The sequence below is a fragment of the Eleginops maclovinus genome, chromosome 24, assembly GCF_036324505.1.
Source record: "Eleginops maclovinus isolate JMC-PN-2008 ecotype Puerto Natales chromosome 24, JC_Emac_rtc_rv5, whole genome shotgun sequence".
Lineage (NCBI taxonomy): Eukaryota > Metazoa > Chordata > Actinopteri > Perciformes > Eleginopidae > Eleginops > Eleginops maclovinus.
In genome coordinates, this window is record NC_086372.1 from 592,914 (window position 1) to 607,464 (window position 14,551).

The following is a 14,551-nucleotide window of genomic DNA, read 5'->3' on the forward strand; positions in this document are numbered from 1 at the left end:
AGCGCGGGAAAGACGTCGGGAAAAACGCCCGACATCAAACCACATAACAAGAACACGCTGACGGGGGAAAGGCCTCTGATGAAAGCCGGATAAAAAGGTCTTAGTTTTTACGCAGATATCCAACTCGACTCAGCCAGAAGAAAAGATCCTGCAGCTTCGTTTGAAACCTCTGCGTTGCTTCTGGAAAGTAAAAATCCTTTTCAGTCCGACGAGATTTCAGATCAGCTGCCAGATGAGACAGAGAGCGGTCGAGCCACGTGTGAAATATTTATATGAAAACAAATTCAGACTTTAAAATTCATTTAATTCTGACTTTAAATTCCAGAAATATACTTAAAATGTATCTATTCATTTTAATAATAAAATACATCTTATATATATATATATATATAAGATGTATTTTTGGGATACATCTTATATATATATATATATATATATATATATATATATATATATATATATAAGTTGTATTTTTGGGATACATGCTGAAACTATTTTTTCAAAATAGAGTTGTCAAAATTAGTTTTCAAAATAAAAAGTCAGAATAAATTCTGACTTTAAACTGAAATGTATTCCTGAAATAAGGAACTAAAATAAATGTTTTACACGTGGCATCAATCATCTCCCGTAAATTAAATATCAGTGCCTCTGATAGGCTGGTAGTAACAGCGTCGCCAGGAGTTCCTATTGACTGGAGAGCTCTCGTCACTGATTGGCCCTCATTAAGATCCCAATCAGGCGCTGTTAACAAGAGGAGAAGAAAGTGAAGACAAAGATAAATCAAAATGTTAAATAATTATAAATATAAAGAGAAAGAAAACTGAAGCAGCTCAGTTTTTAAAACATGTGTTTTTTGGCCTTTATCTTTCCGTGCTGCCTTCAGGCTCCTAGTGGTTTTCATGCTGGGCACAGAAAGTCTCAGACACATTTTTATGGTCAGATTTTGAGCTGATAATAAAAAACACGCTGTTGATTCTGCACAAATACCTCCAGATTCATATTAATAACCTCACCGTGTTTATCTGTCGCTGCAGCGCGGGCTGTTGGCGAGGCGAGTCAGCAGACGGGCACATCTTTTATAATCTGAAAAATAAACGAGCAGTCGTCACAAGGACGCTGCGGACTCCGGCCGCCTGCAGACAGGCCCAATCCATCCCGTGGAAAACATCATGTGAACTGGGTCACCTACGTAATCAAACTCCACTTAAAAATAAAATCATTAATTAAAACAAATCTCTATTAAGTTAAAATAATTCCATAGAAATAAAATGTGAATCTGGAAACACAAACACCTTTTTTAAATAAACATATAATTAATATGTGATTACATGTACCTGGAATAATATTAAAAAATACATGATGGCATTTATTATTTGATCAATAATAATAATAAAAATGTGTAAAACAAATGCAACAATAAATGAAAACATCATGAAGTAAATCAATGAAAAACTAAAGACATAAGTAGAAGCATTTAATCAAAATTGAGTTCAACGAATCTTATCATTATTTAGTTGTTTACTCTCTTACTATAATTAAATAAGTAGCACAAATAACAGAGGATTGCACATTTGAATTAATTGGGTAATTCATATGAATTTAACATTTACACTTAATATAATATTATGGAACCACTTTTTATTATCCTCTCTTGTGTCTTCCATACACAGCTCCGCTCCTGAGCTGCTGCAGGAGTTAGTTTGAGATCAAAGACAGGATGAGACTTGTTACGCACGCACACACACACACACACACACACACACACACACACACACACACACACACACACACACACACTCTGTGTCCACACATACTCTTACTCGCTCCAAGATAAACTGAATGCATGATTTGAAATCACAAGAGCTGCTGTTGTGACACGATCAGACCAATAACAGAGTGTGTGTGTGTGTGTGTGTGTGTGTGTGTGTGTGTGTGTGTGTGTGTGTGTGTGTGTGTGTGTGTGTGTGTGCGCTCACAAGCGGGTATCGTGCAGTCCCTGGTGTTGTGGTACAGTCTGTGGAAATGTTTTCTGCACTTTGGGTTGAAGTAAAGAGGACCTGTGGAGGAAGCACACCTTCAGAAACGCTGCGCTCTGATTGGACGGAAAGCTGAATCTCGTTAGTATCTCGTTAAGACACGGAAACACAATTACAGTAGAACCATTTAACTGAGAATACATCTTGGTAAACATTTTAGATTTTTTGGGGTCAAACGGGAGGATAAAAACTGCACTCATCCACACCGCCCCGAGGGGGGGAGCACATGGGACAGGCAGGACTTTGTTTTTAAATAAACTTTATCAAGATTTATGTCGAATAAAATTGTCTCTGTTTTCAACAAACTGCTGCTGACCTACAGGTGGCTCCCTACGGAGGCTCACAGGGGCCAAATAAAACAGGAAATTAATGTGGAATAATAGCAATGATTAAATAAATAGTTAATACATTTTAAAATGTAAAGAAAATACATTTTTGTTCATTAAATTCTGCCTGTTTTTATATATTTCTTACACACATTTAAAATAAATGTAAATATAATGACTATTTACTTTACATTTAAAAAACATGTGATTATTTAATATTTACACTATATTTAATTAAAAATCAATAGAGAAAAATAAATGCATAAATAAAGAATACATTGATAAAAAACCACATATATAATTAATACAAATATTTGAATTATTCTTGTAGATTTATTTGTACTTTCTAATATAAATATATATATTAGAGTATTATTTTATTACAATTTAATTCCCTGCAGGTTTTATAAACACAATAAATAAGAGTTTTACCTGTCAGGTGTTTGATGAACTTCTCCTTTTGTCGTGGATCTCTGGGATTTCCCTCTGAAATGAAAACAAATACAAAAAATGATTATGACCAATTTGAAATGTTTATTTTCCTGTATATTATTTTTATTTTTACATAATGTACATTTATTTTAATATATTTTAAAGTTTATATCATACAATAAGTAACTATTATATTATTATAATAGTTATTGGTCTTTATACTATTTCATGGCACTTTTTTGACTCCATACAGGTCTGTTACTGATTATCTGAAAACCAAATCTAACCCATTATTTGTTTATTTTAATGTATTATTTTACTTTAAAGCTGCTCATCGAACTTGCCTTTAAATTAAAATAGAGTCACATAAATAAATCTATTTTATTCTGCTTTATTTCTTTGATCCTCTCTTAAAATATTCCGAACCGTAGGAATAAGATTTAATCCTCGGGTTGAAATCAGTCCGCTCTAATGGACCCCACTGTCAATGAGCTTAAGTAAACGCCCTTAAATAAACTGTGCAGCACTCGCGCGGTTAGCGCTCCAACACATTGTACGTGACAGGCTAAGGGGCGGGCCATCTCTAACCAATCAGAGCAGACTGGGCTCTGGTTTCAGACAGAGGGTGAACAGAGGGGGCAGTATGAGGAGAATAAAGAGCTTTCTGAACACATTTAAATGTTTAATTAACAATAATAATAATAAATAATGTTAAATTATTATCAATGCTGTTAGGGTTAGTATTGTTCTGGGACTGACCCGGTCCATGGTGCATCCGCCTCTCTCTTTCTGGACTCTTCACCCCGCTGAGCCCCCCCCCATCCTCGGCCCGGGTCCTGGGGTTCCTGCCGAGCGGCTCCAGGGCGCTGCGTGTGTCGGGCGCCCCCTGTCGGGCCCCGGCCCCCCGCAGCAGCCAGGCAGCGGTGCAGCGACCGGCGGCGATGAGCAGCAGGAGCAACGACAGGACAGGGAGCTGCGGGAGACGCATCGCTGCACCTGAGGAGAACAAGATCTATTATTATTAAACGTATTTATTATATTTGATTATTTATTGTTAATAAAAATGACATGTCAAAAATGTATCTGCAATGTGTTATTGGCTCTCGTGGGACTCCATAGAGTGTGTAGTTCAGTAAGAGACTTTCTGACCTTTAAACCACATGCACATTCATCTGTGTGTTTCCTTCAGGGTTCACAGAGATGCTTCTGTTCGTGTTTAATAAAAGTTAGAGGATGAGATCTAAAACTGTAAAGGAAATGGGAAGCACTTCAAAAGTTCCATGCACATGTCCAAAATGTTGATTAAACTGAAGGAAACATCACTTTTGAGACGAGCCTCTGAGACTACAGTCTGTTACATGTCTTCTAGTGTAGCGTAAAGAAAGACATTTAAAATCCCTGTCTGTGTGATCATTACATAAAGCCTCATTTGCATATTAAAACACAACCTGTAATGAAACTTTCAATATAAATAGACTGCCTATAATGTCAGTAATAGAGTTTGGAAGTTTCCTGGAGATTTATAAAAGTTTAAGTTTTTACCTGGATCTCACCTGTCTGGTTCTTCCAGCGGCTCGCTGCGCCCCTCCTCCCCGGCGCAGAGCTCACTGTTCCCGGCGTTTCCCTCCCCGGCTCCCGGGTGAACTTCCGGATCTCAGAGGTGTCTTGCTGTGTTTCCTCTGCAGGTTTTAGGAGCTGTTATCCCGGGTTACTGTCGCTCCGAACTGCGGGGCCCGGTGGCATCTTCCTCATCTTCAGAGCCTCCTCATCCTCCTGCAGCAGCTGTCGCGTGCATGCTGTCGCGCGGGTTAAAGTCCAATTGCAGGAAGTGCACGAGGAGGAGGTGGAAGAGGAGGAGGAAGGTGCGCGCGTGCACGTGAAACATTACTTTTAACGTGCATGCGTACTAATGAAGGAGCAGCACCCCCTCTCAGTGGAAATATGAATAACACATTATTATTGTTAAAACATTTAGGGAAAACTATTAAAAAATGTATTAAACAAAGACAATAAATGACATGGTGCATTATAAATAAGAATAAGCATTTTAGTTATTTCTTCCAGATTTATTTCTGCAACCTAATGTTGTTTTTACATTTAAATGCAATTGTTTTATATCTTTCATACATACACACACACACACACACACACACACACACACACACACACACACACACACATATATATATATATATATATATATATGTGTGTGTGTGTGTGTGTGTGTGTGTGTGTGTATATATATATATATATATACACACACACACACATATATATATATATATATATATATATATATATGTGTGTGTGTGTGTGTGTGTGTATTACTCCCTCCACACTCTAAATGAAATAAAATCTCATCCAATGAAAAATGTTAAGCATAAATGCTATTATTTAAATCTAATATTTATAAATGTAGAAATGAATAATAATTCTAAAGAAAAACAAATTAAGGATTAAATTAAGAAGAAAAAAATGTAGATTTTCTCGATAGAAAATAAATCAAACATTTAATTAAAAAATAAAATCTCAAGTAAAATCAGTTTTTTGTAGATAATCAACTCGTGTATTTTTGGTGAATGCTGAGATATGAAGGCATGAAGCAGATTACCTGCAGTGAATGAGGAGGGAAAACAGAGAGGTGTTTCAGCGGCGCGCCCTTATTTGTTCTCCAGATATAAACTCCGTCTCTCTGAGAGCATGAGGGTATCACTGACTTTAACCTGTGTTTGTTCAGCGTTCCTGAGGAAGCTGTTTATTCTGCACTTTCTCACGGACACTGCCTGGACCCTCGCCAGGAAACAGAAACATATTTAATTTGGAGTTTTAAAATATAAATTAAAATTGTAAATATATTTACTCATATGGTTCTTAATCTCTGGGTTTTTTGGTTTTAGTTAAACACAAATAAAAAATGTATTATTATCAAAAAGGAACAAATAATAATAAATATGAAAGTAATAAAGTAAATGTTGACTAAAGAGACAACTAATAAATATTAATCAGAAATGACAATACAAATTGTACTTTAATGAAGTTATCATTTTAAACATGTTTCTTTCAATTTCCACATCATTTTTCTTATGCTTCAAATAACAGTTTTAAAGACGGATGAGTTTACTGATCATTTCTGAAACGGGATAAAGTCTGACAGCTTCTCCCCGAGGCGTTCAGGGTCCGACACTGAAAGAGGATTAATCAGCTTTAATAGAAACGTATAAACTCTGAGTCTGAAGTGAAGAGGAGATTTAGGTAATACAAGAAAAACAAATACAGAGGTTACAGTGACGCAACACACACACACACACACACACACACACACACACACACACACACACACACACACACACACACACACACACACACACACACACACACACACACACACACACACACACACACACACACACACACACACACACACACACACACACACACACACACACACACACACACACACACACACACACACCCAAGAACAACACCAGGTGTGTGAGCAGGTGTGATTTTATCTTGCTGATGTTTCCCAAGACGCTGGGGGAAAGACCTGTTAAAAAATGTAAATAAATAAACATCGAAATAAAAGAGAAAAAGTGAAATTGAAAACAAATAGAACAGAGGAAAAGATCATGTGGACATGTTGAGAAGAAATCAATATAAAATAATATGAAATTATGAACTAAAACAAACATGTGGAGATCAAATCGGTCAATCAAAATGACTGAAATCATAAATACAAACATTTGATAAATAAAATAATTGGAAAATGAAAGAAACATCAATGAAGTGGAATAAAGACGTCTCCTTTGTCCTTTATTTACATTTAAATATTTCTAACATATTACTTTTTCTTTTTTATGTCTCTACACTTTGTTTTCATAATAGAAAAGTTCTTAAAGTCATGAAACACCATTTCAGTCCATTTTAAATAAATATGGCTATGAAGCAAATTATAATAGAGTTCAACTACGTTCAAATCAATTGATCTGAAGTGAACTTAGATCTACATTAAGACTTTTTTAAATGTCTTTATTCCACATTTATTTATTACTGTATTATACAACAGTACATTCACACAGACATATTTATCTCCTGTCGTTCTACTACCCTCTATATAAAAGTAAAAATGCAAATCTTATAAGAGATATTTTAGCAGCATTCGAAATAAAACAAGATGGGAGATAATAATAAATACTTACAGTTTTGGAGAAACTACAGTCAGCTGATAGAAGGGGATTAATATATAAAAATGAGATTTCATGAAATATTATGTTGAGTTGAAAGTCTATATAAAATAAAAGATGCAGTAGAAATCATTTTAGTGGCTCAGCATGACGTCAAAATATATTTGAAGAAAACCCTTTAAATATTTTATCATAAATATTGTAATATTTTTCTAACCCTTTAAAAGTCCAAGTTAGACAATCGGAGAACGAGGGAAATATATAGATATATATTTGAGTTAGATTAAAACGCAAAATGGATACAAATTAAACTCAAATATTCTCAGGTCTTTAAGAATTACATTTGAAATAATAACAGCGAAAGCTGAGGAAAAATAATTGTCGTAGATTTCTGAATTGAAATTCTAAGAAGATTTCCCGTTCCCCTGACTCTGTATTTTTAGGACCTAAATACGTCGTCGTTGTGACAGTGAGATAGTATAAAATAATCACAGCATGTCCTCTTCAGGCTTCTGTAGAGAGAAATGTGCTTCATACATTCAGTTAAATGCTCCGAAAAATCCTCAGTACTCCTCTTCTTCCTCCTCTTCATCACTCCCCTCTTCTTCACTCCCCCCTTCAAAGATGGCCGTCATGGGGGCGGCGAAGAGGCGAGAGCGAGCAGAGAAACGCCGGCTGGAGGAGCAGGGGGGGGTGAGGGAGCGAGGACGAGAGGTAGAGGAGGACGAGGAGAGGAAGAGGAAGTGAGGAGAGGAAGATGATGGGGAGGAGGCGAGGAAGAGGTCACTCCCCCAACCGAACCCAATCAGGGAGAAGTTCTGATCGTATGGAGGCGAGTTGAGCTGATGGGCATTTACATCGGTCAGATCGGGGGTCTTTGCAGGTTTGTCGTTAGGCTCTGGCGCCCTCTGGTGGCCAGGAAGAATGCGAAGACGCTCAACCGCAGAGATTCGGGAAGAGGAGATGGAGCGACCGCCTTTCCTGAGCAGGAGAGCCTTAAAGCTCTCGCTCCTCGCCAACCTCAGACTCTTTAGGTTGGAGGGTTGCAGTGGGGGGGCGGTGGGGGTGACTGGAGAGGAAGAGGAGGGGGAAAAAGAGGAGGAGGAAGAGGATGAGGAGGAAGAGGAGGAGGAGAGTCGACGTCCATCGTCTCCTGAATCGCATCTTCTTAGCATCTTCCTCTTAGACCTGAGACAGACGGAAAACAAACCTGTCAAGTCTGCTCTGATTGGTCAGCTGGCTGGCTCTGTTGTGATAGGTCAACTGCCTCGAGTTTACTCCCTTCCGGAGGGAACACAGGGCCTTTGCCGATGATGCACAATGTAAATATAAAAATGGGGGCTGGATTTCTGAGGAGGAACAAGAACGACTGAGGACAAAGGAAGGAAGGCTTCACTATTTTTAAGGGAACTACAAGTTAGGGAACAAAGGGACACATTAATACGTACCTAAATAAACTGAGCTAAAGCTAACTACCACACACTTAGTGACCTTTGTTACCTGCTGGGCATCACGCCGTGCCTTCCCAGAATGCACTGCTCCACAGAGGCGAAAGTAGATATCAAGCAGATTCATGACTGATGTGTTGGTAGGGTAAAAAGGTGTGTGTAGAGTGTGTGTTTACAGAGTGAATGTGTGTGTGTGTGTGTGTGTGTGCTACCTGTGGATAACGGTGAACAGATCCTCGGTGGATCGCGGTTGATCAGAGTTGAACATCTGATCCGCAGACACACTGACGAACACGTCGCCTGGAGACGGGAAAAGGAGAGTTGCAGTTCATTGCAGTTTGTAAATAAAACAAAATATGGAGCAGCCAAACCGACTTACCGTCTTCATGTTTTCCGGTCGTCGTCCCGCCTTCGTTGCTCCTTTCCTTCTCCTCTTCCTCTATCAGGAGATCAGGAAGTGACGGCGCACCCGGCAGGCTCTCATTGGACAGCGCACTGCTGAGGGAGCAGCTGCTCGGACCAATCAGAGCGCAGGGGCTCTCTGTCGTCGTCCTCACTCTTGTTTGCATTGTTCTTCCTTTCACCACATCTTGCTCGTCGCCGGATGAAGATGAAGACGATGACAGTGAGGAAGAGGAGGAGTAGGAGCACCTCGTAGTTGAAGCGTTCATCAGCAGCTGTCTGCCGGTCCTCCTCTTCCTCCTCTTCCTCAATTTGTCCTTTTTCTTGGTGGTTGATGGCATCATCACCGTAGTCTTCATTCCTCTCTCTTCCTCCTCTTCCTCTTCAGCCATCGATGATGTCATCATGCTCCTCTGAAGTGTTATGTCCTCATCCTTATGAAGACTTGTGTTGATGATCCAGGGGTCTGAGGCACCATTTTGGGTGGAATTCGCTCCATTTGCCCTTGATTCCCCTAAGGTAGTACAAGAACCAAGGTCGGAGGTTCCCCATGTTCCTGAGCTACTGAGGTTCCTTAAGATGCCCATGGTCCCTAGGTTGCTACAGGCCTCTGAAGTTCCACAAGTTCCTAAGGTATCACGGTTCTCCAAGGTGCTTAGAGTCTCTAGGGTGCTACAGGTCTCCGAGGTGCCCCTTGATTCTGAGGTACCACAATTAGCAAAATAACTCATGCTTGCATTGATAGTGTTTGGAGCCCCTTCAATACTGGAATACTCTGCAATGCCCATGACCCCTGAGGGACCACAGTCCGGAGAGATGCCCATGGTCCCTGGGTTGTTACAGGTTCCTAAGGTAACCTGGTTGTCCAAGGTGTTTATGGACCCTAGGGCGCTACACATGTCTGAGTTGCACCATGTTTCTGTGGTAACACTCCTCAATGAACCCATGTAACCATTGATAGTGTTTGGAGCCCCTAGGATATCACTGGGCTCTACAATACCCTTAACCCCTGAGAACCCACAGTTCCCATTTATGCCAATGGTCCCTGGGTTGCTAAAGGTGTCCATGTTGCCGTTTAAAGTGTTTCCAGCCCTTGTGGTATCCACGAGCCCTGAGGCACCCATGGTCTCTGAAACACCAATGACCTCCTGGGGGGCACAGTTCCCTTTGGACGCGTCCACTTCAGTTCTAAATTCAATGAGTTGTCTGATTCTTTCAGGGGAAAAATCAGGTTTCTTGTGCACAATTGGTGGCTTCTGCTTTTTGGGGGAGATGGAAGGGGTCCTTGATTCATCAGGACTTTTGGTTTTGTCAGTAGTTTGTGCCAAGTGCTTTGGTGAAGGCGAACTGGTGTTGGGAGGACTGTGGACAGGTGAGCGGCAGGAATCAGGGTGTGATTGCCTCATTGACACACCTTGTCCTTGTATTGTCTCCGGGGACGCCATGAGACCCAGGATGCCAAGATCAGGTTTCTTTGGGAGGGTTGGCTTCTTCGGGGAGCGGGGTTTCTTCTGGATGCCTTCCTTACAGACTATATTATTCTGGGGTAAACCACTATTGGATGTTGGAACTCCATCAGCTGCATTGTTCCACATTTCTGAATCGTTCCTGTCATTGGCATCTTTGCTATCTTTGCTCATTCCACTTTCTCTGTGTTTTGTTCCAGAGAGGGTCCAGTATGAAGAATCAGTGTTTCCTAGTTCTACAGTTAGCTTAGTGTCTGTTAACATTGTATCCGTGACCTGTGGCTGTTGGACAATTGTTTTAATGCAGTTTTCGTCAGTTCCGCAAGTCATTTTGACCCAGGGACAATCAGGTGTGAAGTCCTGATTGTTTGCCAGTGTAGCATACATGTCTAAATGCTCCTTCTCTAGTTCAGTGTACTGGATATCTTGGGGTTTGGGACCAGAGCTTCTCTGGTTAGCAACAGTGCTTTGTGGGCTCTGAAGATTAGCATTGAGTTTCCTTATGTCTCTTTTTGTTTGGTTGTAGTTATCATGTTTAGGCTGTTTTACGTAAGCATTGCCTGGGCAATCAAGGTTAGCATTGACAAATAAATCACTAATTGCGTTAGCATCATTGCTACCAATATCACAGACAGCAGTTTGTGAGCCAGCTCCAACTCGTTTAGAATCAGCATGAGCCGACACAGCACGGTCTAGATTACCTTCAGGTAGCTCCTGGATAATGGTAGAGTGGTTAGCATTAGCAGCATCAGCTAGCATGACGCTTGTTAGCAGGCATTCCTGGTTCTTGACGTGGCGAAGCTTGACGGCCTGCAGAGCTTGTGAAGTGACGAAGGGGGGGATGTTTAGAGACCTGCGAGGTCCGGTTTGGGGGAGGGGGGAGGTAAATGGGGGAGGAAGAGGCGGAGGTGGGGGAGGAGGGTGAGGAGGAAGTTCAACAATCGGCAAGAGTTCTGAAGGGGGAAGACGAGGGGAATCTGGAGGTGGAGGGAAGTTGAAGGAATATTTGGCAAAGTAGGAGTAAGAGGGGGGAGGAGGTCGAGAGGAAGGAAGAAGAGGGGGAAGAGGGGGGAGGAATGATAGTGGGAGAGGAGGTGGAGGAGGTGGAGGAGGCGGGGGAGTAAGAGATAAAGGTGGGGAAGTTAGAGATGAAGGTGGTGGAGGAAGACCAGCAAAGAGTTTGGTGAAGGAAGGAGCAGGAAGTTTAGGAGATACGAAAGTTGGCAAGTAAAAGACGGGAGCCAAAGCAGAGGTGCATTGTGGGACAGAAGGTGGGGGCGGAAGCTTGGCTGAAGAGTCCAAGGAAGTGCAAGAGGAGAGGGAGGATGTGGAGGAAAAGGGGGAGGAGATTAGGGATGACTTCCTCTCCGGCACAGGTGGCTTCACCCGCTCTTCAACCCTGGAGGTGGTCCTGGGTACGGGGGAGATGCCGGGGGAGAGGGGGTAAGTCTGGGGCAGGGAAAAGGCTGCGAGAGGGGAGGAATAGGAAAGAGGGGAGGACACGGGAGTGCCGGGTGTTGGGGTGTTAGCCTGGCTGGAGTAACCGCTGGAGGGGGAGGTGAGGCGCTGAAGCCCGAGGGAGGCCGCCGGCTGGGGGTTGAGGTTGAACCCCTCCTGCTCTGAGCTAGGGGTGAGGATGGGAGAATGGGGGAGGCATGGCGGTACATCCTCAGAGGGGGAGGTTAAGGGTTCAAAAGTGGTGACGGTCCCACAGTTAAACCCACTCTGCCGCCACTTGCTGCTCCGGAGCACCCAGGGGTCGTTGAAGGCCTTTGGGGAGGAGATGGGCGAGGAGTTAGGAGTACGTGTGGAACGGGGGGGTTTCACCCGAGGTGGCCTTTGCTGCCTCAGGGAGTCGGAGCGTAATGGGGGGGGAGGAGGGCGCTTGGACTTCCGGAGGGAGATGCTGCGGGTGATGGAGCGACCGTAGGACAGCAGGGGGTCCCCGCTCCAACTGTCCCCAGGAACGGAGCTCATCTCCAGGGTGAAGCCAGTGTCGCCGCTCTGGATGCTGGAGTTCGGGGACAAGTAGCTGATCTGAGAATCTGCAAGGGAGCAAGGGGAGCTGTAGTGGGAGGATGGGACTCTCTCTGAACACAGTGAGGTGCTGTCAGACGGGGTGGAGCAACCGGAGGACAGAAGGGGGTCCCAGCTCCAACCTTCCCCAGAAACAGACCTCATCTCCTGGGTGATGCCGCTCCAGTCCGTCCCTCTGCTCTGGATGCTAGAGCTCGGGGAGAGGGCCTGGTAGCTGATCTGAGACTCAGCGACGGAGGAAGAGGAGCAGTAGTGGGAGGAGGAAGGAGAGCTGGGAGACTCTTTCAGGGGAATGTCGCTGGGGTAAGACCACTCGGAGGGAGACTTGGGAATGACTGTAGGGGCGCAAGGGAATCCTTCAAACTCCTGGGACTGGAGAAGAAAACAGGAAGCAGTATTATTGTGTATTTAGTGTATGCAAATGTTGAGTTCTGACTTTTATCCCCGAATTCAGAGAAAACTTAAAATACTTGTGTCTTTCAGAAAACATTTCATGTGTATTTCAGTCATTTCTCCTAAACGGACCTGGCAACAAGATGAGGAGGCGCTGACCCTCCTGCAGGAGGTGCTGGTTCTGCTGGCTTTGGAGTTCAGGGAGGAGGTGGTTTCTTGCCAGGGGAGGCTGTACACCTCTGAGGTGGGGGAGGAGGTGAGGGACGCCATAAGGCTGGACATCCCTCTTCCTCTCGGGGCCCTAATCCTCCTCGCTGGTGACTTCACCTGGACCTCCTCCCCAGGGCGCCTCTGTGGTTCACAGGAGGCGGGTCGACCCAAGGTTGAGTACTGACCCGGCAGGACCAACGAAGAGTCTGAAAACGGATCAAGATCTAAGATAACCGACGAGAAGACAGAAAATAAATGCATTTGGTTTTATTCTGAGGTGTTACCGAGTTTCCTGACGTCCTCGGGGATCCCGGTAACGGTCTTGCGGCGGTTCACGAGTCGCGGTCGGTCGGATAACGAGTCCGTGTTGGAGGCTACTTTCCTAAAGCTGGCCTGACGGTCAAAACTCTCTCCTGAAGAGCAAACATGAACAGAAACACAACACAGAGAGTTAATGACATCACTATGGAACGCTCCTATTGGCTAGCGCTCCGACACATTGTACCTGACTGGCTAAGGGGCGGGACATAATCACGTATCACAAAACAATGTGACACCTGTAATGTTGATGGGGACGATGTCGGCTGGGACGGCCCCCGCCTGCTGCCTCATCCTCTCCTCCGGTGTGGGGAGGTGGGTGGTCAGCTGCTTTTCCTCCTTCTCCTCCTCCTCCTCTTCCGGCGGCTCGTAGGAGAAGATGTCCCAGCAGGAGGCTCGGTGACCCGTGTCCAGAACCAGCGGCGTCACGGGTCGCGTTTTGTTCAGGATGAACACCTCGTCATCGTCAGAGAACGCTGAGGACTGAGAACAGAGAATGCTTAATTTAAATTTGAGTTTAAACCCCGTGTCGTCTGTTAAGAAATATTCATATTTACAATCGCTTAGTTTTAACTTCAGCTTTTAAGGGTCATGGTAGTATTCAGTACTCTACTCTAGTCTACTTTACTCTACTTTACTCTCGTCTACTTTACTCTACTCTACTCTACTTTACTCTTGTCTACTTTACTCTACTTTACTCTCGTCTACTTTACTTTACTCTACTTTACTCTACTTTACTCTACTTTACTCTACTTTACTCTCGTCTACTTTACTTTAGTCTACTTACTCTATTTTAGTTTACTTACACTACTTTACTCTACTTTACTGTCTTCTACTTTACTGTCTTCTACTTTACTGTCTTCTACTTTACTGTCTTCTACTTTACTCTCGTCTACTTTACTGTCTTCTACTTTACTCTCGTCTACTTTACTCTCGTCTACTTTACCCTCGTCTACTTTACTGTCTTCTACTTTACTCTACTCTACTCTACTTTACTCTTGTCTACTTTACTCTACTTTACTCTCGTCTACTTTACTCTCGTCTACTTTACTTTACTCTACTTTACTCTCGTCTACTTTACTCTACTTTACTGTCTTCTACTTTACTCTCGTCTACTTTACTGTCTTCTACTTTACTCTCGTCTACTTTACTGTCTTCTACTTTACTGTCTTCTACTTTACTGTCTTCTACTTTACTCTCGTCTACTTTACTGTCTTCTACTTTACTGTCTTCTACTTTACTCTCGTCTACTTTACTGTCTTCTACTTTACTCTCGTCTACTTTACTGTCTTCTACTTT

At 42.8% G+C, this 14,551-nt stretch overlaps 2 protein-coding genes across 3 annotated transcripts in view; both read right to left on the bottom strand.

The window, feature by feature from the left end:
- Positions 1-480: 480 nt before the first annotated feature.
- Positions 481-4,650, bottom strand: alkal2b (ALK and LTK ligand 2b). 2 transcript variants are annotated; one of them, XM_063878130.1, is made up of 6 exons: positions 4,348-4,650; positions 3,554-3,790; positions 2,795-2,848; positions 1,977-2,057; positions 1,014-1,083; positions 481-741 (listed from the first exon to the last, which is right to left on the bottom strand). In XM_063878130.1, the coding sequence occupies exons 2-5, from the start codon at positions 3,780-3,782 to the stop codon at positions 1,019-1,021; spliced, it is 429 nt and encodes a 142-aa protein (XP_063734200.1). In that variant the 5' UTR covers positions 3,783-3,790; positions 4,348-4,650; the 3' UTR covers positions 481-741; positions 1,014-1,018. The 2 variants fall into 2 exon arrangements, with proteins under 2 accessions (XP_063734200.1, XP_063734199.1); XM_063878129.1 differs by having other exon boundaries at positions 4,337-4,650.
- A 460-nt stretch (positions 4,651-5,110) lies between these two features.
- The window catches only part of nhsl1a (NHS-like 1a), a 17,386-nt gene continuing 7,945 nt past the window's right edge, over positions 5,111-14,551 (bottom strand). The window contains exons 4-9 of the mRNA XM_063878196.1: positions 13,492-13,735; positions 13,219-13,347; positions 12,857-13,140; positions 8,806-12,703; positions 8,639-8,726; positions 5,111-8,166 (exon numbers count right to left, since the gene is read on the bottom strand). Coding sequence (XP_063734266.1) covers positions 7,542-8,166; positions 8,639-8,726; positions 8,806-12,703; positions 12,857-13,140; positions 13,219-13,347; positions 13,492-13,735 — 5,268 coding nt within the window. The 3' untranslated portion in view covers positions 5,111-7,541. The remainder of the gene's footprint in view (positions 8,167-8,638; positions 8,727-8,805; positions 12,704-12,856; positions 13,141-13,218; positions 13,348-13,491; positions 13,736-14,551) is intronic.

Excerpts from the sequence above, each read along its gene's own strand:
- alkal2b (XM_063878130.1), bottom strand. The coding sequence starts at position 3,782 with ATGCGTCTCCCGCAGCTCCCTGTCCTGTCGTTGCTCCTGCTGCTCATC. Across the intron at positions 2,058-2,794 it reads GTTCATCAAACACCTGACAG|GTCCTCTTTACTTCAACCCA; the intron begins GTAAAACTCTTA and ends CTTCCTCCACAG. Across the intron at positions 1,084-1,976 it reads GGACTGCACGATACCCGCTT|ATTATAAAAGATGTGCCCGT; the intron begins GTGAGCGCACAC and ends TTTATTTTTCAG.